We start from the raw sequence: 24561 nt of genomic DNA on the forward strand, positions 1-24561 counted from the left end.
GATCAGGGAGATAAAAACCTAAGTAGTCTCTGAATCTTTTTTTTTTTTTTTTTGGAGACAGGGTTTTGCTATGCAGTTCAGGCTCACCTCAAACTCTTAGCAATCCTCTTGCCTCAGCCTCCTCAGTGCTGGGATTACGGACATGTGACACCCCCATGCCCGGCTTTCTCTGAATCTTAAAGAACATTTAATTAGTATTTAAATCTTCAATTAGTATTACAATCTTCCAACAAAGGATCTCAGGTTCAGAAAATTTTTTGCTAATCTTTAACAGACATTAAAAAACACATTGCTCACAATTTACATAAATTATTGCAGAATTTAGAAAAGGAGAAAATATTCCCACAGTGGGATGAATAGGGTCTCCCCAAAATATATGCCTAGGTCCTAACGCATGATACCTGAATGTGATCCCTATAAAGAATAGGGTCTTTGCCGTGTGACTAAGTGAAGGGTCTCAGAATGAGACATCAGAATTCAGGGCTGCCCAGGTGAGGTCTTGAGGCTCACAGGGAAGGCCATAGGAAGATTGTGGCAGAGATTAGAGTGGTGGAACCCTCAGCTGTGGAGCCAGAGCCACCAGAAGCTGCAAGGAGTCAGGAAGAGTTTGCCCTTAGATCCTTCCAGGGAGCATGGCCAGTGCCTAATTCTGGCCTTAGGAACTTTGAGAGGAAATATTTTTTTTCTTTTGGTATTGGGGATTGAACCTAGGGCTGTAACACTGAGGTGTATCCACCCCTTTTTATTTTTTGAGACAGGATCTTGTTAAGTTGCCCATGTGGGCTTCAAATTTGAGGTCTTTCTGCCTCAGCCTCCCACAATTAAGAGATTACAGGTGTTCAACACTGTATATGGCAGTTTCTGATGTTTGAGCCCTAAATTTATAGTACTTTCTTGTGGTTCCCCTAGGGACCTAACACAAGGCCACATTTATTTTAGATGACTTAAATTTATATCAAAATCAGAGACTACAATGAGAAAGGATGACCACAGATTCTCAGGGCATAAATGCAAAAACTATAAATGAAAGTTACCAATGTAGCATAAATGTACCAATGGATGAAAGGGATATAACCATATAGAATATGAATGCAGAGTATCTAAATGTCAGAAAATTAATGAAATTACCACAGTAAAAGAAAAATGAACGAATATTCCTATCTCTATACATGCAGAAAATCCATTTTGTACATCCATATGCACTTAGATTTTTACAGATAGTTTATAAAACATTTAATTTTATACATCCATATGCACTTAGATTTTTAAAGATAGTCGTTTATAAAATATTTAGAAACATTAAAGAAGGCCTCCATAAAAGGGAGAGATTCCATTTAATAGTTTAGAAGATTCAGAATTGAAACATATCTGTTCATTTTAAATAAATCTATGGCTTCAATGTGGATTCTGAAGCAATATGAAAGAAAAATCCAGAAATAACACAGCCATTCTTGAAGAAGAATAAGAAGACTCACTATTCAGCTGTGGTTATGAGGGCACACATTTATTTTAGAGGCGCAAATAATGATCAAGGACAGAATAGGTAACTCAAAAGCAGTTCTGTGCATAATTGCACAGAACTTGTATTGCAGATCAGTGGTTTAAAGATAACATTTTTCAGTAAGTGATGTTAGAACAACTTATGTGTATGGGGAAGAAAAATCAATTGAACCTCTATCTTAAATTTTACACAAAAATTTAATTTCACTTTTGTCAAAGACAATGAGGGAAAACTATAAATCATTGAAAGACAGCTTTGGGCAAGGATCATTGGGCAGGGAATGATTTTCAACAAAAAAGTGCTAATCTAAAGGGGAAAGTTGAAAGTACAGTTAGACCGGTAGTAAGAACATTGGTCATGAAAAATCATTATAGAAGGACTTCCAAAGCCCAAAACCTTACTGCAACACCCTGCCTGACAGAAGGTTAATATTTAGACTATTTCAAACTCTTATAAATCAAAAAGAAAACAGATATAACACAGTATGAAAGAAGCAGAAACCTTTGTGTACAGTAAGGTGAATTATAGTAAGATGCTCAGTCTTGTGAGAGGCTTGGTAGCTGTAGTGTTTCAAACCTGGCGATATATGTTACACATTTGCCATATCAGCAAAAATTACAAAGTAAATAGCATGAGGTGTTGCTAAGGAAATGGAAACAACCCCACAACTCCTACTGAAAGTATCTTGCTTGTACCTAAAAAATTCTGAAGAAACTCACATGGTATATGAGGAGCAAATCACTGGGTTCTCCTAGCAGTGCTGGAAGCTGCCTCATTTTCCCAGAGGAGTCACCTGTTTCTTCATTTAGAGGTAAATGAATGAATTACATCTACAGGAATCCCCAGGATGGAGTGTTATGCTAAAGTCTACTTACTGAAGAGAACGTAGTGTGATCTATTTAAGTAAAGATTAAAAAATTACAGTATCAAGCAATATATCTCTTTAGGGATTCAGTTGTATGTGTGAAAAGCATGAAAAAACAGCAACATGAAAAATTCAGGATAGTGTTACCTCTGAGGTGGAGAAGGGGAGTTGTTATCAGAAGTGACGAGGGGATTTCAAAATGATAATATCCTTCTAAACTTCATGTTCAATACCTGTGTATTCTGTGTTATTGACATTCTTTATGTCGTACTCATTTTTAGTATATTCATCAAATATTTCATAAAGCCAGTTTAAAGAAATATTAACCCAATGAGGCAGTGTCATAGTGGATAATTGCAGTTGGGAAATACTTTAGATTTCAGCTCTCTTCATGGTCCAAAAATGACATTTAATTTTTCCAGACTGTGAACTTCCTACATTTTGTAACTCTAAAGCTCCCAGAGTACACTTGAACATACAAGATCAAAAAAAGGTTGACAATCTTGAAACCACACTCCAGAAAGCTGACCATTTCCAGGCCACGCTGTGCCTACCTTACTCCTCACTTCTTCCTTCTCAGTCTTCCCTCAGCTCTGTCCCCTTCATGTGCAATTTTTAGAATCCAAACTACAAGTGACTTAAAGTTTAGAAACACAGGAGTTGCATAGACAAAAACCATTAATCATAAGCTCTTATTACTGAATACCTTGCTGTGAGTGGTATGTCATAGCTTCAAACTGCAGATAAAATTGCCAGATGAACTCCCAGCTAGCCAGAGCCTTCCTGCAGGAGGAGGGGGATGAATCTGGCCAGCGTGTTATGAAGACCCTGAGTTATTAATGCAGTGTGGGAATGGCCCGCTGTTTGTGGTGTCTTATGCTGAGGGATGGAGGCTTATTGCAGTAGTTAGTACTAGATACAGAATCTTACATGCTGAAATACCCAGAATGTGGAGGAAAAGATGACAATGAAGGACTGACTGAAAAAAAGATCAGTAAGAAAAGGGCTACATTTGATAGCAAATGTGGCATCAAGAGCACTTAGGAGAGCACAGCAGGTGATAATTCAAAAGAAAGAATGACGACTGGAAATTCAAGAGAGAAAACTTGCACTTTAGTGAGTAGACCTTAACTGCAATAGTCTTTTACAAAAAGTCTTTTTTAAAATAAAAGTAATGCTTTAATTATATATACATATATCTTCTTTTCTAATGAAAAAGAAATGAACCTTACACCTTTGCTTGTATTTTAAAATCATGCCTATAAAGTGAACATTCTAACTTCATCCAGGGAGTCCTGGTAAATACCGAAGATGCACAGAAGCACTGCTGGTTATAAACAACAGGTGTTGAGTCTGGTAATTACCAGCATTTTTGTAATTAATTATTACAGTTGAAGAAAATTTATTCTGGGCTGTTTATTTATTTAATTTTTCCAGTACCGGGAATTGAACTCATGACCTTGCACTTGCCAGGCAGGCGCTGTGCTGCTAAGCTAAATCCCTAGCCCCTGGGCTGTTTACATTCAGCTTGGAAGTGGTAGTTTTCCCCAGATGGTTATATTAGAAGAAGAATCTTCAAGCGGCAAATATGAGGTTTTAAATGTTTTAAAATTTTGAGGGCCTCCTAATGTTAAAGAATTCACATTATTGCTGTATGAGGTTCCTTGTATCATTTTAAAATTCCTTCATTCACCACCCAATGTTTTTTGCATATCATATGGTACTTATTATGCATCAAAACTAAGCATTTTTGGGATATTAGTCCTCATATTAACTCTTTACAGTAAGGCCTGATTGTTACAATTTACAGTTAACCACAGTACACAGAGATAGAGAGTTGTCTAACCCGCACAGCTAATATATAGGGGAAAGCAAGTTCAAACCCACAGTCTGGCTTCAGAGTCTGCTTTTTTAACCACCAAGCTATATTGTTAATTTTATCTTCTATACCTTCAAAATTGTTTACCAGACTGTATTCTTTTCATCTCTTTGTCTTCATTGGTATGGAAAGTTATTTTTATCTGCTATTTTATTTTTTGTTCTGTTTTAGATGGCTTGAAAACAAATGAAAATTTATTATCTTCCAAGACTGAAAAATCTAGTGTAAGACTTCTTGCTATCTGTTTAGTAGAATTTTGAGAACGAACAGAGAGATGAACTGAAGTTCCAACATAATGTTTTTTTTCAAGTAGTACAGTTGAAGAAAAACTACAGTTTTGATTAGGAATATGTTGCAGAAGGACTGACGTCTTTAATATATTGATTCATCTAACATCATGAAAATATTTGACTTGCTCTATTAGTAGTGTTTGCTAGTTCTGTTTAGAGCAGTTCATAAGTTTACTAATGTGTGCCTGAAATAAGTGGTACACGATGGCTACAAAAGCATTATTCTCAAATCTCTTCCCACAAACTGTTGAAACAGCACAGCACACACATGGGCTACATGTTCCAGCTATGGCTCCTTTCGAAACAGTGCTATGTTTACAGTAAGGCTTTTCCCAAGCAGAGACTGAGCATATCAAAAGTCACAGTGCTGGCCCATTTCTTCCTGAGGCAGGGTTCTCCTGATGCACAGTTTTGTGCACGGATGCCCAATTGGCCACATCAAGAGCTCTTCAAGTTGTGTTTCCGTCTGAGGCCCTTCCCAGCCAATCACTTTCTCTCTCAAGTGTCAGATTCCTGTGACAGATTAAAAGATTTCCCTGTCCTTTTCTGTCAGTTCCCTTTTGTTTCTTAAAGGCACTTCTGCAGTATGATTTTTGTACATCTGATCATGTGTCTCTCCCTCTCAAAGATTAAACTAAAGGGTCTTTTATACTTACATACGTGATAGCTTTCTCTTTCACTTTCTAATTGGTAGTGCTAATAGTTAGCGGTTGTTTTAAATGAAGTATAAAGGTTGTAGTTTAGTCAAATAGTTCCTCACAGTGATTCCATAGATTAGTGGATTAGCATGTTTGAGTTACCAAAATTAGTTTACCCAATGTGAAAGTAGCATTGTATTCGCCCTATGTGCATGAAAAGTCACTGTGTTGGGATTTATTAATAATTTCTTTACCAGATTTTAACATTGTTACTTTGAGTAGGTCACTTCATATCCTTCACATGCCTGTTGATATGGGGAAAGTGAAGAGATATCAAGAAGAACTAGAGCTAGAAATGCAGATAATACCAGGCCTTGCATAGCGAAAACTAAGGTTCCCAAGGAGGAGCTTATAAGCAGGCATATAAGCGCACAGTACACATGAGCAAAAGCACACATGGCTGTCTACCAAGGTGTCATTTGTGTGGTAAGAGTGGTATGAAATAGATTTACTTAAAATTTAGAAAAGTTTGAATGATCAAGAAATGGGATTAATGTATGGTAAGAGATTACTTCTGATCGAAGCTTTGAAACATAGCACTAAGCTTTCTTTTTTTATTTTTTTAATTTTTTATTTTAAAGAGAATAGTAAAAAAAGAATAGCAAAATACCAACAGCACAGACAAAAACAAAACAAAGCAAAACCAAAGATGATGCAGGGTTTCAAAACAAAATGATAGGAATTACCAGTGGTTGTTATATTACATATTGTTATCTTCAATAAAGTTGCTCAGAGTATCAGATGTAAGAATGCAAGATTCACCAAATCATTAAATAGAATAAAAAAATAATAATTAAAAAAACAGATGTTACAGAGTTTCACTAGACAGGATGGTACGAACTCACCAATGGTTGTTATATTGCATATTGTTGTCTTAAAATCAGTTGCCCAGATTACCAGATACAAGCCTACAAAATTGGTCAAAATAAAAAAAAATTGAAGCATTAACTGTTCCTTTCAGTAAACCACCAGACATCAGCAATACAGTTATCCAAGGTGTCCTTCTACATATTTTTTCCCTTCCTTCTTTCTTTCTTTTTCTCCTCTCATCCCAGTTGTTCCTTTTTTTGAGCAATTTCTTTCCCTTTCATATTATCTATTATATGTTTTGGGTTTTACTTACTCTTTCAGGTTCTTACAGTAGGGGGACAATGTGATGTTTACACATATGAGTCTGAGATGAGATTGCAGTAGGGAATGCAGGTATGGTGTAGAATGCCAAGAAATTTTATTTGTTCACTGATATAGCAGTTATATGTCAGCCATGTTTCATTGTTAGCACCAAATTCGAATTTCTTCCATTTTTTATAATCAGACACTTTTTACTTCTGCTAGCAGGGTGATATATAGTCCATCAGATGGCAGCTTTGATGGATTAGTGTAAAGTTTCAAATCTTGCTGATAACATTTCCAGTTGGGCAGCCTTTGGCAGGCTGTTTAAATTCTCTTCCTCTCAATTTCTTCACTTCTGAAATCATAGTTACAGTTTCTACTGCGTCTGTGTATCCCCCGGATTCAGTAAGATAATTGTGTGAAGTACTTGACATAGTACCTGGCAATTAATCAATGCCTTTTTCATACCTGTTCCTAAATTGCATGGTCTTGACAAACTGAACAGTGGCTGTGAGGCCATAAGGGGTAGAATAGTACAGTGCCATGCACATATTGCTCTGTATTCTAATAATGTGAGTATTCCCTGGCAGAGTTTCTACTCCCAACTTGCTGGGGCAGAAGCCTAGGGTTCTGGACTTCAACAAGCTTTTCAGTTTAGGCACATTTTAAATGTCAAAATCCATTGATAGCTCTTGTTGGTTAAAAGTTGTCTGGGTTTGAACGTTTTCTTTGCCATTAATAGCTGAGTGTCCTTGGACCATTTACTTTATCTATTGTGCTTTCATTCTTTCCTTTGTAAAATAGCACCAGCAATCAGACTTTCCTTATGGGACTGTTGTGAGGAAGTAAGAGTTACCACATGGCAGGTACTAAAAGTTATCTTTGGGATCTACAGCCCTCAATCAGTGCTGGCTGTGCTCAATTATTCATGGTGACTGTGTTAGATTCTCATGGCAGTTGTCACAAATAGTTGCATATCAGTGGTGCAAAATAATGCCTGCTTATTATCTTCAAGTTCTTGGGAGTCAAAAATCCAAAAGGGAACTCACTGGGCTAAAATCAGAGTATCTGCAGGACTGCATTCCCTTCTGGAGGTTCGAGAGGACTGTCCGTGTTTTGCCTTTTGTGGCTGCCTCACTTTCCCTTTTTTCTCCTCTTGTGTTCAAAGCTCATGTTACTCAGTCAAGTCTTTCTTATGTTGCTTCACTCTGATAACAACTCTTCTAGCTCTGTCTTTCACTTTTAAAGACCCTTGGGAATAGAGGGAGCCACCAAATAATCCAGGGCACTCTCCATACTTTCAGACCAATTGGATTGTTTAGTTCCATCTGCAACCTTAATTCTCCTCTGCCACGTAACTTTAAGTAATTGCCAGTTCCAGGGAGTAGGACATAGGCTGTGTTCTGCCTACTCCAACCAGCCCCTTGAAATGGGTACTTTTGACGGATCAGTGTTATTACTACTCGTAATAAATTTGCTTTTCCACCTTTTTCTCTATCTTTCCCACTCGTTTTCGCTTCTGATTATATTCTCTAACCTGCCTTACTGATCTTTTGCCTCACACTCAGTTGAGGTAATAGACACACAGTTGGAAATGTGATCCTTTCCTGTTCCTATCTTCTTACTTACATACTTACATATGTCCATTTTGTCCTTGGCCTCTGTTAACATCTGTCTCTATTAAAAGCCTGGCCTTCCTCCCCACTCCACCCATGGATCTTTAGATTCCTACAGATGGTATATGTAGTTTCTCACATACCAGAGTGTTGCTTCACTCTGAAAAGCCTTGTTCTGAACCCTTGCTACCTCTCTGTTTCCCTATCTCCCACTCACTATCCTGTCCATCTCTGACCCACTTTCAGAATCTAGTTGCTCAAGCTGAAGCCTGAAAATCCATCTTCTCGATGCCATTTCTGCCCACTTCCTCCAGTCTAAAGATCGCTGCATCGTCCTATGCTTCTTAGTGTTCATCTCAGTTGCTATCACCCCCACCAAAGCCATCACCAGCGTGTCTTGCTAAACTAGTGCTGTGGCCTCTGACCCATCCCCCTTTTCCATATGTGCCTTACTCCACTGCCTCCTCCATTCCACCACTGGAGGGATCTGTTAGTGGAATTAGGCTGTGACACATCCTGTGTCCCCTTACAACCTTGAATGACTTCTCGTTGCCTTAGGATAAAATGTGTCACTTGATGTAGCCACTGTCAGTCTGGTCTCATGTCTTGTCTCCTTTCCTCACTGTGCTCAGGCAGTCTCATGTGAGTCGGATGCTCTTAGCCGTGGAGGCTTCACATGTGCTAAGGTCATCCTGCTCTGATCTCCCTTTCTCTCAGGCCCCATACCCCTTGTAAGCTGTGAGGGCGTTCCCCTTTTGTGCACCTGTAGCTTTTCCCAAACTGAGAACAGAGCTTGGACAATTCTTTTAGGACCAATTCATTTCCTTCAGAGGTTTTTGTTTGAAAGATTTATTGATCAAATTATCACTGTAATAATGTGCGAATACCAAGAGCATCTCTTAGCAAATTACAATAGGCTAACATAATCTTAAATATTTTACTGCAAATTTGATGATGCTCGTAGTCTAGGAGAATGTAGAAATTGTCACTTTTCAGTTTTGAACTACTTGACAAAAGTCTACTGCGGCCAGGTAGAACTTGGTGATCCCTGCTCTGTACACCGTGTGAGGTATACTGATTTCCTCAGTGTTTGTGCCAAACCCTGTTTTACCAGATATATAATGATCTAAATGATTGTAGAAGAGAGAAAGTAGCGGCATAGTTACTCTATGTGTGCCAGGGTGTGACTTCCTCATGAGTTTTGCGGTGACCTTTCTTGATTACTTGACTAATACCTCCTTATGTATCTTATGTTACAGACTATTCAGACTATGAAGACAATTCCTTAGAATTTTTGGAAAGGTGCTGTTCTCCGCTGACTCGATCTTCTGGGAGTTCTCTGGCTCCAAGGAGCATGTTTACAGAGAAAACTACAGCCTATCAGTACCCACGGGCTATTCTGTCTGTTGATCTTAGTGGAGAAAGTAGGTTTAACTGTGTGATAGTTAAAACAGACTAAAGTCCTAAGTGTGGAACTGAGAATAAATGTAGTTTGTGGAATGCCTGTTTAAGCAGGACACAGGATTTACAAAGTTATTACATAAACTTATGGGGAAATCTCAACATTAGAAATTTGAGCTGCATTTAAGGAAACTAGTATCAGTGTCTGTACTAAACTTCCATAGGTGTTGTGTACATGTATTCGTATATACTTTACTACCAATTTATAAAGAGTGTTTTCATAAACATTTTATAGGTAAATAAGCTTATAGTAACTTTATGGGTTAGTTAGTGTTAAAATTTAAATCAAAGGTTATCTTTACCCCAAAGACTGCTTTTTTAACCAAATACTTATTGTTGTCTTAAAAAATATACTTTTGAGGCCAGGTGTGGTGGCACACGCCTGTAATCCCAGCACTCGGAACGCTGAGGCAGGAGGATCATTGCGAGTTCGAGATCAGCCCGGGCTGCAAAGTGAGCTCAAGGCTAGCCTGAACTGCATAGTGAGACCCTGTCTCAAAAAGACAAAAAAAAAAATACATATATTTTTTTGAGTTCCTAGTCACAGATACACCTGTGACCAAAGATAGACAGTGGTGAAGTCAGTGATTTATACATACTTAGCATTTAGGTGCCTTTATTTAGGCATTAGGCCATGCTGGGTGAAAAAAGCAGTGCAGTTGGAATCTGTTCCAGTCTCCTCTAAGTGCAGTTCTGACCGTGAAAGGTGTTAAAGGTCTTTTACCTTCTTTCTGTTACTGTGTGTGGTAGGTGAGTCTCCCTGCTCTAGACAGTGCTGACAGTGCCTTGAGAGTAGTTTCACCAAGGCAGGGACCAGAGTAAGGAATGCGAAATAAACATAGAATCATCATCCTTGGTAAAGCCCAGAGACCGGGTGGGTGGGCTCTTTTCTCTTCTGAGTGCCCTACCTGGTAGACACTACATTTTGTTTTCTTTTGCACTGTTTATTTACTCCCTGTTTGGTTCTAGGTGATTACTCCCTGGCTCACTGTGGAGAAGAGCGTTCTCTTCCCTTTAATATGAAATAAGTACACAGTACCTCTAAAATTTTAATTTTTAAAAGTTTGAAGTGGGTGTGGTGGTGCACACCTATAATCCCAGCATGCAAGAGGCTGAGGCAGGAGAAATGCAGTGGGTACATAGTGAGTTCAAGGCCAGCCTGAACTACACAGTGAGATTCTTCCTCAGAAAAAGAAAAAAAAAAAAAAACGTTTGAAGTGGGGAAAAGGATTAAGAAAAAGTTTATCCTGCTCCTCTTGGCAGGCTTTTCCAACAAATACAAGTCTCTTTTTTTTTCTTATTTGGTCTAGTGGGTCTTCACTCCAGGTATACATGATAGTCATTGCTATGGTGCTTTTAAAACATACCGGTCCTGGGCCCTACCACAGCACACAGTAAAGTAAGACTTAGGGAGGATCTCTTCAAGCTATAGCTTCTGGGTTGGAAGTCACCAAGAGCATGCATATACTGTAGACTGTCACTGTCTGATGGTGGTCTCTTGCTAGGCAGTGTTGGCGGATAAAAGTTTCTATCCAAGCTAGCGGTGGTACTAGAAAAAGAACACTTGAGAAAGGTGGAAAGAGCCATACATGTGCACGTCAGTTCTTTCTCCACCCTGCCCTTATTATGATCAAGCATCAGTCTGGGAGAAAGGAAAAAGGATGCTGATAGAGGCCGAGGTCCTCCAGTGTGAGGAAGTATCACTACCACTTGGACAGATTGTGAGAACAGTGTCTGAGCCTCTATCCAAAACTTCTGATTGCTATTAAGTGCCTAGGTGAGGACAGTGTTGCTGGTTTGGAAAGAACACTTTGAGGATATTGTCTTGGGAAATAGCGGTGATGGTTTGACAGTTCAAAGGAAACTGTCCTGTGACATTCAGTTAGAGCCATTCACTTGGTTCCCACTAGGTAAATGGAAGAGGCACTTTTATTTGCTTTCCTTAAGCAAAAATCCCTCGTTATCCTTTCACTCAGCCTCCATAATCCAGCCAAGCGTATGTTTAATGCTTGGAGCTATTCACTTGGATTTTCTGATGAATTTTGTCATTTTCCATGCCAACACTATAAATTTGAAGGCTGCCACCAAGCAAGTATACATATGTTGCACACTAACTCCTTTTGGTGATACAGTTTTCAGTTCATTATTGTGTCATGATTGCCATTTGGTACCATATGTGTGTTGTAGCAGTATTTGAAACTCTTAATCCATGTTCTACTCTATCATTATGAAGCATGAACCTTGTATTCAGGAAATCCCAGGAGAAAATACTAGTTTTGTATTTCAGCCAGTAGGCTTATGGATGCTTGAAATTTTCCACTTTAGACTGTCAAAAGCAGTAGTATTATTAATATTAGAAAGATACTCAGTATCTGATGGATATGTATCTGGCTTCTTGAATATTTTCAGATATTTCTTGACCATTATCTCATTTCTACTGACTTTCTCTAGGATACCCTAAGATCCCAAGTAAAAGGGAACATTTACTTTAATAAATCAAAAATAAGACATTCAAAAATATTGAGTCATGGAAAGTAAGCAAGATTAGAAGCTGATAAAAAGAGACACTAAGTCGTATGAAATATTATTTGTTAATTTTTCCATGGTGCTAGAGATTGAACCTGGGGCTTTCTTTGTGTATGATAAGCATATGCTGTATTACTGATCCCATTATAAAATATTTAAAACATAGATGGCATGAATTTTTGTAGTTGGAATCTAGCTAACTTCCATCTGGTCTATGAAAAGAAAATTTTCTCTCTATTGACTCCCTCCTTAGCTCCCCACAGACATTCTAAATGGCTACTATATATATCATGTTTCATTCTAAGTGCTAGGGATGTAACATTCAGTTATGTCCTGCATTATTGTGCTTGCTGCACTGATTCTGATGTAGCAAAGGGAGATAAATGATAAGCAGGGGAAGGAACAAATGGGACTGTGACTAGAGTCTATAGAAGTGAGATAGAGTCACCTTTATGGTCAAAGTTCCCAGTGCAGTAGCCTCCATTTCAGAAGCGTACAGCAGTAGCGATAATGTCACCTACCATGTGTCTTGTGATGACACAATTTTCCCAAAATTCCTTCTTAAGTATGGTATTGCAAAATCTTCTTCAGTGTCCAGTCATTTTTTCTCTGATAATGCTATTAATGAAGGCTCCCTTATGTGTATCTTGCTTTACTTTTCTCTCAATAGTCTAAATAAAATGGTATTGTATCAACTCAGTTATAAACATAAACTGAAAACCTATATTTAAATCAAATTGTCTGTCATGGTCATCCATATACTGTAGTATCTGGAATATGCTTCTTAATTTTTTAAAGACTTTTATTTAAATTAAATTAATTTGTAGCAATTCCCCCAAATGAATGTAATTGCTGTGTATCACAAGCATATGCTAATAACAAAATTAGAAAACGAAAGAAGTTGAAAAAAAATCTCACCTACTTTAGAGTCAGGTGGTCAGTATTCAGTTGATTTTATGACTGCCTGGCTGTATTCCTCAACCGAATTAGAGTGCTTCATTTAGTATCTGGTGAATATCAAGTGCAGTGGTAATTAATGCTACTAATACTACTAGGAAGATTATTAGTAGTAGACCCTAGGCAGCAAGCTCTTTCACTTATTTACAGTTGTTTATCTCTGTGGTTTAAATAATAAAGCCTGCTCTTTCTTACAACCAAAACGGCTAATTTTTGTGAAAACACTGAATCAAAAAGGTAGTATTTGTGAAAATGTATGAGAACTATAAAAATTTAAATTATTATTATTAGCTCTGTAAACCTAAAGACAGGAGATATTTACCATGGTACATACATTAGGATGGAATCCATCATAATTACCTAAGCTTCAAAAATAATGTGTTTCTTTGATCAAAGGCAAGTGGTCTATTCATATTTATTTTCTCCCTGTGTAAATTCTTAATAGCTTAGAACCACTTCCCATAACTCCTTTCTTTCTAAACAATGACATAAGAATGGAGAAAAATGTACTGAGTATACTTTTCATGTATCTTCTAGACTTATCAGATATGGAATTCTTAGATGATTCTTCAACAGAGAGTTTGCTTTTGAGTGGGGATGAATACAATCAAGACTTTGATTCAACTAATTTTGAGGAATCTCAGGATGAAGACGATGCTCTTAATGAGATTGTGCGATGCATTTGTGAGATGGATGAGGAGAACGGCTTCATGATTCAGGTAGTCTGTTAGCCTCTCTGCCCTGCTGTATCAAATTATTCCAGGTGCTCAGCAGGTGGATCAGAGTGTGTTCCCTTTTCATTAGTCATCTAACTGAAGACAGACTTCCTAATTTATTGTCAGGTTTCATATACCAGTGTAAAGATTAGGAAATCTCTTCATCAAATGAAGCAGACAGTTATTATAGTCATTTTTGCTTTACTAGGGTGTTTTAGTTTGAGGCCTTCAAACTAAAACTCTGTAGGGCTATTAAAGTGGGTGAGTCTCACATTGAAGGGTCACCCACACTGGTTCTTCTCCGACTGGTCAGTGTCCAGGATGCTTAATAATTAGAAGTATACAGTCAGTCTCCGTTATTCAAAGTAGGAAAGAACTCTGTCAAAATTCTCTGCAGGAGGACTATCTAAGAAAGTGAAGCATAGCCCCTTTTTTGTGATGACATAGAAGATTTAGAGATGTTAGTTATAGGAATAAAACGTTTCATTTTTATCCACTTTTTGAATAGTATTTTCAAATAAACCAGACATTTATACTTTTACCACAAGTAGCACATTAAAGGGTGACTTCTCGTGGCATTGCTACAATCTTTAAAAAAGAAATTCTGGTGTGTAGCTACTTGGGAGCTGAGGCAGGAGACCAGTCTAAGCAACTTAGCAAGGCCCTGTCAAAAAAAAAAAAATCTGTACTTTAATAAAATATTTTAAAATTTTCAGGACATGATTACAATCAATTGGGAATAGATAAGGGAAATTCTGACATTTATGATTAAGCAATTTATCAAAACGTATATTAATAGGTGCAACAAAAGGAATTTCTTAAATATATGACTATCTCAAAGATAACATGCATCATAAGTCATGATTTGCTTTTTGTTACTTCAACTGAGAAGTGGACTGAGCGTGGCCAGAAGGTGTGCCAGCTAATTAGAAAGCAGGGCATCACCCTCACTGTGTGCTGCTAGCATGGCCTTCCGCACTGTCGTCTCCTCTGTTCTCTGGCAGTGTGAAGAGTGCCTGTGCTGGCAGCATAGTGTGTGCATGGGGCTCCTGGAGGAGAGCATCCCGGAGCAGTACATCTGCTACATCTGCCGAGACCCTCCGGGTAAGTGCCTCTCTGTGCTGACTGCAAGATGCTGAGACTTCACCATTGCTGGCGGGCTAGAGTCAGCTTCCTTCTTAGAGTTTCAAATAGTTTTTTACAGTTATGGTTTCACTCATATTATGAAGACAAGCACATTAGCATGAAAAGGTAGAGATATGGCTTTTTCCTGTTAAAGAATCAGCCTTTATCTTTTCCTGTGCATTGATTTCCATCCAGGCATATTTATGGTGATTTGAGTGAAGCAGCACTCTATACTTGCATCCCTCCTAACATGTTTTGAAGAAAAAGTTTTTGGTAATGCTATGTGTCCAGTTCATTGTCGAACAGATGAGGTCATTGCCTTTGATCCTTTATTTTACGGAGGAGGCAGCTAGGGCACAGAAAGCTGCATTCCTTGTACAAAGCAGTGGACTAGACATGGCCAACTGAGATGAAACCTGAGCCTTTTGACTCCCACTCCGTTGTACTTTCTTGTATGTTAAGAGTTTCTTCAAGGAGCGTGTTTATCACATTGACTATAATTTTAGCCTCAGAGGCACAGAGTCACTGGGTATATTCAATTAAATTGTTTCCATTCCTACAATAAGAAAAAAGTCACAGTAGGAAATGGGCATTATTCAGACCTATATGAATGTAGACACTTGTTTATTCATTCATCAACATATATTGTGGACCTTTATTCATTATTATTCGTTCGGTAACAAATGTAGACTTTTGTCCTTCATTCAGTAGCATTTATTGGGTGCTATTTATTTGCCAAACATTATCGTAAAATGATTGATTCAAACCATGTCTTTAACTATCCCATAGAATAGTAGACGGCACAGATCCATGCACATCTGATTGTAATAGGATCTAATTTCTATTAATGTTAAGGCCACAGAATGGTACAGGATTCTGTAAAGTCACAGACATGAGAGAGGAATCACTGTTTACTCAGCCAGAATTCTGTGCTTCATCCAGACCAAAACAACAGTGGTTAGTGAAAAAAAAGAATCTCTAAGTTCTATCCAACACTTGAGCTGTTTTAGAGAACAGATGACTGATATATGAAAAAATCGAAAACAGTGCACTTAGGGGTCCCTTCACAGATGTTGTTTGCTGCTGACTGCATCCTTAACAGGGTTTTTCAGTCTCCTTAGTGGGCAGGGACATGGAAAGCGTGGAGAGCATCATGCTACACCATCCTGTCTACATCTTATTTTGCATCCACTCTGGGTTCCAAAGCTTGCTATTTACTGCGTGACCTGAGTGGGGTCGCAGCGAGAGGGAGAGCTGAGGAAGTGCAGCCCTTTGTGATTCTTGTGTCAACTTCATCTGCAGGTCAGAGGTGGAGTGCAAAATATCGTTACGATAAGGAGTGGTTGAATAATGGGAGAATGTGTGGGTTGTCGTTTTTAAAAGAAAACTATTCCCATCTCAATGCCAAAAAAATAGTGTCCACACATCATCTGCTTGCTGACGTCTATGGTGTGACAGAAGTGCTACATGGCTTACAGCTCAAAATCGGAATCCTGAAGTAAGTGAAAGGTGGTGAAGTGAGGTGCCACTGTGGTGTACACTGAATGAAATCTGAAAAACAGAAGAAAATCAGTTGACTATGCAGTAGACTCTTGAATTATGAACGAACAACCTGGGTTATGACCAGAATCTTAGTTTTAACTTAATGACTAAAGTCTTGAGTTATGATCTAAATTCTGGCTGCTTGTGCTTCCAAATGGTCTTGGGTACAGATTTAAACCTTAAAGAGTTCTAGAAGGAACATTACAGCATCCTTTCCTATATGGGGTTAATTGAGAAATCCCGGGCCACTATGTCTCTAAGGACACAGATCTCCCTGTGTACAGGAGACTTTGAAGGCTGTGTATAGGAGCCTGAGCCTTCAGTTGACCACTTGAGTTAGAACCAGCCCTTGGGAACGAATTGAGTTCGAAAGTCAAGGGTCCAGTGTAAATGTAAGAACAAAGAATACAGATGGCCTTTGAAGATCCAGCGTAGCAACCTGGAAGAAAAAATAGATTCAAATTAAGGCTACTTTTTAAAAATAAGGAAAGAAGGCCAGGTGTGGTGGTGCATGCCTGTAATCCCAGTACTTGGGAGGCTAAGGCAGGAGGATCCCTGCAAGTTTGAGCCCCGCCTGGGCTGCATAGTGAACTCAAGGCCAGCCTGAACTACACAGCGAGACCCTGTCTCCAAAAAAAAATTTTTTTAAATAAGGAAAGAAAGGTTACTTTTTGGATGACAGACTGTTGCGACCTACTCTTGAATCTATGAGAGTGGTTAAAAGTCAGTATAGCATCTAGCATTTCAACCAGTTATAGTCCTTTTCTTACATTCTCATCATGTATACAAAATCAAGTTTAGTTGCTGTGTTGAACCCCTTACCTTGTCCTCCTTCAGGAATACTGTGGTGATGAAACAGATTTCTAGGCAGGCTGAGCATATTCTTTAGTCACCTCAAGATTGGTGAAGGGAGCCAGAGACCCTAGAATTCACCTCTCTGCTGTGCACCAAATGTTTTAGTTCCCAGTAGTTTTCCCTTAAAGAAAAGCTTCAAGCTCCCTATGCATCCTTGCAGAATGTGCTTCAAGGTCTTATGTTCATTCCTTCCTAAAGCCTGACAAGAGTTACTTAAAATAACAAATAAAATCCCCCATATTTTATTTAAAATTGGCTGATTATCTGGTTCTTCACAAGATTTTCTTCGTTTGAAGCTACTTGCCTTGGCCAAAAGTTTGCCCCTTTGCCTCGTTCCATCCCTTTTCCTGAGTCTCCTGCATGCTTTCCCCTGTGACTGCTAAACATCATTTGGTTCATTGCTGGCTGTCCTCTCTGGTACATTCTCAGCCAGCTGTTTAATTTCACTTCACAGTTGCTGTGCTTTCCGACTCATTGTGGCTCTAGTCTTACACACTTTCATCCTCCAGACTGCTGGAAGCATGATGTTAGTGAAAGATAAAGAAGAGCTGGTCTCTGCTTATTACAAGAGTGTTCTTCCTGTTGCCTGTAAACAGTCTGAGTTCTCCAGCATGCTCTCAGAGTCTTTCCCTGCTGCATAAATTGTTGCTGTGTTCTCAAACTTTCTGCCTGCACTAATGCATAATCCCTGAGGGCATCATGCTTTCTTACACTTAGGCTTTTTACTCACACCATGTCAGTCCTAGCCTCTTACCACTAGCCTGCCTGGCAGATGCCTTTTCAGAATTACCTGCTGAGCTATAGCCGACCTCATTTTTCTGGCAATTTAAAATTGAAAGAATTTATGTTTTGGATGAAATGTTGGAACAAATTCACTTGAATACCTTTGCTTTTGTTTTGAATCCTGACCTCCTACCCTACTTCTGAAATTTATTATGGTCTTCAACTTGTCACTAGATTGTATTTTTCTGAACTGTTGTTTCTCCAACTTACTTTTAAGAAATAAGCACCATCCTGACCTTCATCTCTGGGCTTATTCTGGGAAGCGAAAAGACCAAGATCAAGTAATAGTTGGAGCAGAAAAAAAAATAAGTCAAGACACAGTTAATATAGAAGAAAAAAGATATGTACAGAACCATAAGGAACCTCTTCGTTTGCCCCTAAAAATGGAAGGAACTTATATAACAAGTGAGCACAGCTATCAAAAGCCACCAAATTTTGGTCAGGAATGTAGATCTCTTGCAGACCCTGGGAGCTCAGATGATGATGATATGAGCAGTTTTGAGGAAGAACAAGAATTCTCCACAAGAGAAAAAAACTGTTTCCAATACTCAAAAGAACATGGAATTCCAGACAAGGTACAGCTGGCTCATCTGTCTTCTGTAATGTGACAGAACAAAATAGGGAAACTATCAAGTAAAGCATACTGAATTCCCGGGTTGTGTTGATATTGCCAAGATGACATACCTGGTTAAACCCAAGGTATTTTTGTATTCTCTCTAGGAAAACACTATCCACTTAAATTTTTAATTAAAAATTAAATTAGTAATTATTTATAATTAATTAATATAATTAAATAATATATTTATATAATTATATTATTAAATATTCTGAATTAATTATTCCTTAATTTAGAATTGTTGTAACTGTTTCCCCAACAAAAGTTTCAGTTTTAAAAGTACCTAAGTGGATGCTTTCCGAAACTAGTGAACCACACTGTGTTCCAAATGAAAATGTATGTGAGAACATGGAAATATGTATGGGCGTACTTTGCCTGCCTTTATTATGTATTTTAAATAAGACATGGCACTTGGTCTTTTTTAAAGTTTAGCGTATTTGTAATGCATATTAATCCCCCTATTCAGTAAGCTGAATTCTTAAACACTGTATGTACATGGAATATCTTTGAATTTAGCTTGTCTCCATTGGGATTATCTTTGAAATACACCTTCATTTTTTATTATCAATTAGCAAGGTCATTTTAAAATTAGTTCTTTATGTTTTAGTCTTCCTTATCAAGTAATTTCTATAAATAAATACTTAACTGAGTTTGAAAATACTATATTTCTTAAAATTTGTGGTAAACTGTCTTGTCAAAATAGTATCCTTCCTGTGAAATCAATTATATGTGGCATATCTAGGTTCAAATTTTGTGTGCATATGTTAAGCATTTTGGACTCCTGATGACTGCAACAGTAAAGTCCAGTCTGTAGCTAACTAGACTTTATACTGGTCTTTGACAATTTCATTGATTTTTCTATCTTTGCTTTGCCCTCACTCCACTTAGGTTGCCATTCAAAATTAATTGGTCCAAATTGTCTGGTCATTCTAATTATGGAGTAGAATTAATGACTTCATTTATGTAGTACATTTTATTGAAGCCCTCTCCCTGGCTAGCACATTCTAGACCTGTGGGGAGACAGAGTGGGCATATACACTCTTAAAGACCACCTGAAGTAATTTGGTGGGTGCCCACACTTCCTGAAAAGTCTTCCAAGAAGCGCATTAGATTGCAGTGATCATGGAGGGGATGAGGTTTTTTAATGCATCTCCCCCCTTTTGACTGCATTTCATCAGTTCTCTGTGTTTGTTTTTTCAATGGTCCTTTGGAAAAGAATCCAGCTGCTGGGAATAAGACAGTTATTCATAATGAGAAAAAGGGCACTGAAGACCCAGGAGATGCACATCTTCAGTGGCAGCTCAATCTCCTCACCCACATTGAAAACGTGCAGAATGAAGTCACCAGCAGGATGGATCTCATAGAAAAAGAAGTTGATGGTAACTTGACAAAGAACTAAAACACTAGTACTGAGTGTGTTTGTTAGTGCTTAAACATTGGAGTGAAAGCTGCCAATGTTTGCTATACTAACACAGCTTTCTCACTTTATTATGCTGTACTTAGCACATGTAGGGTCTTAGGGGCTTACGCCAAAGTGACCGGGTGTTATCTTAGTATATTTTGGTGGGGTTTGTATGTGTATGGTTTTTTTGGTTTGAGTAAGATATATAGATATTTATTAAACACTACCCACTTGCCTGGCTCAATATACAACATGTACAGAATATTCATTAGTTTCAGTGAACTTTATTTTGTTTGGAAGTCAGAACTGTATATGGAGTTTAAACATGTTTGAAATATGAAGAGAAAAATATTCTGTATATTCACTTTCATTAGTATTTGTTAAGTGGAATTAACAAACTCCAGTGAGGTTAAGTAGGTAGATCTTAAGTTGGCATGCAGATCTTCAGGTGGTTTTCTCTTACATTTTAATATTTTATTATCACACAGAAGCCCTAGAAAGTAGGCCAGAAAGAATAAGATGGATTACCAGATTCCCTCTCCAATCTTCACCCTATGCTTTCTGACTCCTGTTTTCTTTCTAACCTCATAGATTACATTGTGCTTCCCCCTTTATTGTTTTCTTTTTTGTCAAACCTTGTATTACTTTACTACTGTACTGAGTTGGAGCTCTCACTGCCTTTTCTTTTTCTTTTTCTTTTTCTCTTTTTTTTTTTGGTGCTAGGAATTGAACCTAGGACCTTGCACTTACCAGGCAGACACTGTGCTGCTGAGCTCTGTCCCTGGTCCACTACTGCCTTTCCTTGACCCTCGGAGAAGGGAAGAGATGGCCATTCATGTCAGAAGTATCTCCCATCAGTTTTTGTTGTATATATTTTGAGTAGATTTTTGAAGAAAAGAAAGTGCAACTTAAGACAATTCCATATTTTAGGGTAAATTTTTAAAGGAAAACAAAAAATGAATGTAATCAATTGCATTCTGCCTAGAATTTTAGTACACATTCATATCTTTAAAAAAGTAATGAAATAGTGGAGCTGAAAGGAACACTGAAAAATTGCCATCTCTTTTCCTTCTTTAAAAAGTAGAAATGATTCAAATTCAAACAGTAGAAAGCTTGAGCATGCATAGGAAACTATTGTTTCCTGTTCCACAAAAGGGTAAAAGGAGACATTCTGAATGAATTTAGTTTATATATATGTAAATATATAAAGGAAGAAATGCACCAGAGAAGTAGCTTAGTGGTAGATTACTGGGTTCCACCCCCAGCATCATTAAAAAAAAGAAGAAAAAGAAAATCATTTTAAATAACAGGTAAAAGTTATGGGGACGGACTAGAACTCTTGTTGAGTGGAAAATAAACAACCCTGAATCTGCCAGAAAAGGCTTGAGTGTGTTAGTCTTTAAAGGCAGGGAAGTGAACTCAGCTCCATCACAGCTTTCTAATTATACCATCTTTGAACTACTTTCCCAGATGCCATTTAAATATGTGTGTTGTCTTCTCTCTTACAGTTCTGGAAAGCTGGCTTGATTTCACAGGGGAGTTAGAGCCGCCAGATCCTCTTGCAAGACTGCCCCAACTTAAACGACATATAAAACAGCTCCTAATTGACATGGGCAAAGTACAACAAATAGCGACTGTTTGCTCTGTATGACAACAGTGATCACTTAATGAAAAGAATGTGGCTGTCTTCAGTGGAATCACTTTTATCTACATGATTGCTGAGTAGATGGTTAAAAAGCTTAGTAATGTTTGGTTAGTTGGTGCAATGTCAGTAGGATGCCACCTTGGAAAGGAAAATGAAGAGCAACTTTATCAAGGAAGCTAATACTAAAAAATATGTGAGCAAGCTGCAAATGATAATGTTTTATATGCCAAGGATGGATGAAGTAGAACATAATCTATACTAAGGGAATCAAATTGCCAGGATGTTTGAATAGTTGCTTCTCTGAAGTTCAAAACCTGTAGAAAGAAATACGATGTGTTTATGTAGTTTTTAGTAGAAAGATCCACATTTATGAACCAACATTTGGCCGAAAACAAAATGGTAAAGGAAAGTTAAATTCTGGAAAGCTCTACAAGGTTGCTGTAAGAACTGCCTTCTCAGCAGTTGGATCCAGCTGTGCGGAAGTTTAGGTTATTTAAACTTTTATAGGATCATGAGCTTTTTCTTGGGTGATAAATGTCCTTAATTGGAAAACCGGCATTAGAAATCTCACTCTTAGGGAAGCAATTGTGGAATTCTTCATTATGAATGTGTTTAGAAAACAATCACCAAATAATTGGAATTTATTGCAGGCATTAAGCTCATTAAAAACAAATTGGCTTGCAGAAGGGTCCGATGTGCCAAATGTTGATGATAACTGCTGGAAAGAAGATGTTAAATATTGTGGGATTTCTCCCACCCCCACATCTTGCATAATGCATCAGTCCAAACGAAACCTGTATCTCGCATGTACTATTTATATCAGATACATGGTTGAATGACAATATTCAGGCTTCGGTTTGCCACTTGGTCCTGGATATGCTTGGTGTTGCCTTCAGGAAAAATTACAAATAACCTCAGCTGGGATGAGGAGTGACAAAAGTATCAAAATAATTTGTGGCTGTGGATTTTTTTAACTGCTAGTAGTGAAATACTGGAAAAACTTCATTTCTGAAGATGAATTTTATTTTTAAAAAATATGTGTGCACTCAAAACTTTTAGCTTTGACCGCAAATGGACAGATATCTGAAACCAAAGGCAACTAAGTTGCTGTCTTAGCTATTGCTGGATTTTGAGCCTAGGTCCTACTGCGTGCCAGTCCTCATGTGAGTTGTATGTGCTCCCAGTGCTCCATTGCAGGTATGCATACATGTGTGCTTGTTTAAACTCTCAACATACATATGTACATAATTGACATATTTATATCACACATATCTAGTTTTATTACTATAGACTATATGAATTGGTGGTTAACATGAAATGTTACCTTTTAACAGACTGTTTTTAAAAATTAAAATGTATGTACAGGTTTTGAAATTTTTTTAAAAAGGGGAGAAAAGACTGTTTAGAGGAGGCTTTTTGATGACATATAACACTTGAATATTTTATGCCTCATTCTGTTTATCAGTTCTAGCAGTCTGTATAAATGCATTTTAGAACTGATAGACAATGAACTTGAATTTATCTTTGATAAGAATACATGCCACTGTACATTCAGATATTATTTAAATTTGCAAACACACTGTTCTATATGTAAGGTACTATATGTAAAACTCTTTATTAAAACTATTCCACATATCCTGAAATTTCAGCTTGCCTTTTTGCGGCCTTATATTTTCATGTAAAGATTAAAAGAATGTGCAACACTGTCAGAATTTTTATTGCCTTTTGAGACTCTCCAAGTTGACAAATGTGCCAAAGATCAATAGACATAAAATGTAGTTCTCTGTATTTGCTTGTGATACATTAACTTTGTTAAAGACCTTATAGATAAAAGCTTTAGCAGAGGTCATATTGTGGGGTAGTTGCTTAAATTTGCATATTAAAGTAAAAAATAGTGCCTATTTTCTATGTGTGGAGTAAATTTGATAATGTCTGTATTCTAAGATTGATGGTATACCTTTCATTTTATTTAAAAATAATGACTCTAACATGATTCCTGTCATAGTTAAAGTCTGGACATTGAATTTGCATCTTCTCTCTTTTAGAAATGGAGCAAATCATGGCATCTGTAATGTATGAATAGTGGTGTTGCCTAGATTCTTACCACACACACAGAAGACCTTTCATTCCCAGTAGTACTAGTCTTCTCCATTGCTGGTGGACACAGCTAAATTAATGGACACTTATAGTACAAGTTGGGCATCCTTAACCCAAAAGCCTGAAATACTTCAAAATGAGAAGCTTTTTGAGTACTGAGAGATGCTGCAAGTAGAAAATTCCACACCTAAACCCCAGTGGCAGATCACAATCAAACTGCAGGTTCACTAAAAATACTCTATATACTGAGCTTCGGGCTGTGTGCATAAGGTGTGCATGAAACATAAATGAGTTTCAAGTTCAGATTTGGGCCTTATCCCTAATATGGTTCATTATCTAAATGCAAATATTCCAGACTCCCCCCACCAAAATTCAAGCTCCAAAAGATTTCTGGTCCTAAGCATTTCCAATAGTATACTAAATTCATATCTTAAAATTAGATTACTTTGTTAGCAGGCTGCAAATTGGAGTTTCATCCATAATTACGTGAAGTTTTACTCTGCTTACATGTATATGAATTGGAAATCTAATCTTCAGATATCAAATTATTTATATGCACATGCCCATCCAGCAATTGGCTAAAGCCTTTTAGGAAATAGTGGGCTGAGCCTTTCATTTTTTGAGAGAATAAATTAGTTTTGGAAAAGCAAGTTCATTGTGAGAAGCATCGATGAGTTGTTTTTCCTTTTAGTCTTTCTTTTTATAAATCACTATATATTTAAATACAGGGATAAATTAGAGAATGTTTCTTGAAGAGGTGGTATTTTATTTACCATTCAGACGAAGTAGAATGAGCCTAGATGGGGAAGGAACCCTCTTAGTATAGTACTGATAAATATAATTTGTACTTCCTCCTACTTGTTTGTGGTTTTTA

General features: G+C 37.6%; 1 protein-coding gene across 3 annotated transcripts in view; it reads left to right on the plus strand.

Annotated features, from left to right (window-relative positions):
• Phf20l1 (PHD finger protein 20-like 1) overlaps positions 1–24337 on the plus strand; it is a 73838-nt gene extending 49501 nt beyond the window's left edge. For all 3 annotated transcript variants that reach the window (XM_013521338.1, XM_013521337.1, XM_013521336.1), the window contains 7 exons: positions 9222–9386; positions 13444–13625; positions 14627–14726; positions 16050–16245; positions 18145–18502; positions 19760–19922; positions 21454–24337. In XM_013521338.1, the coding sequence (XP_013376792.1) occupies positions 9222–9386; positions 13444–13625; positions 14627–14726; positions 16050–16245; positions 18145–18502; positions 19760–19922; positions 21454–21596 (1307 nt within the window). In that variant the 3' untranslated portion in view covers positions 21597–24337. The remainder of the gene's footprint in view (positions 1–9221; positions 9387–13443; positions 13626–14626; positions 14727–16049; positions 16246–18144; positions 18503–19759; positions 19923–21453) is intronic.
• Positions 24338–24561: the final 224 nt, after the last annotated feature.

The sequence above is a fragment of the Chinchilla lanigera genome, unplaced genomic scaffold, assembly GCF_000276665.1.
Source record: "Chinchilla lanigera isolate Chin_1 unplaced genomic scaffold, ChiLan1.0 scaffold00060, whole genome shotgun sequence".
Lineage (NCBI taxonomy): Eukaryota > Metazoa > Chordata > Mammalia > Rodentia > Chinchillidae > Chinchilla > Chinchilla lanigera.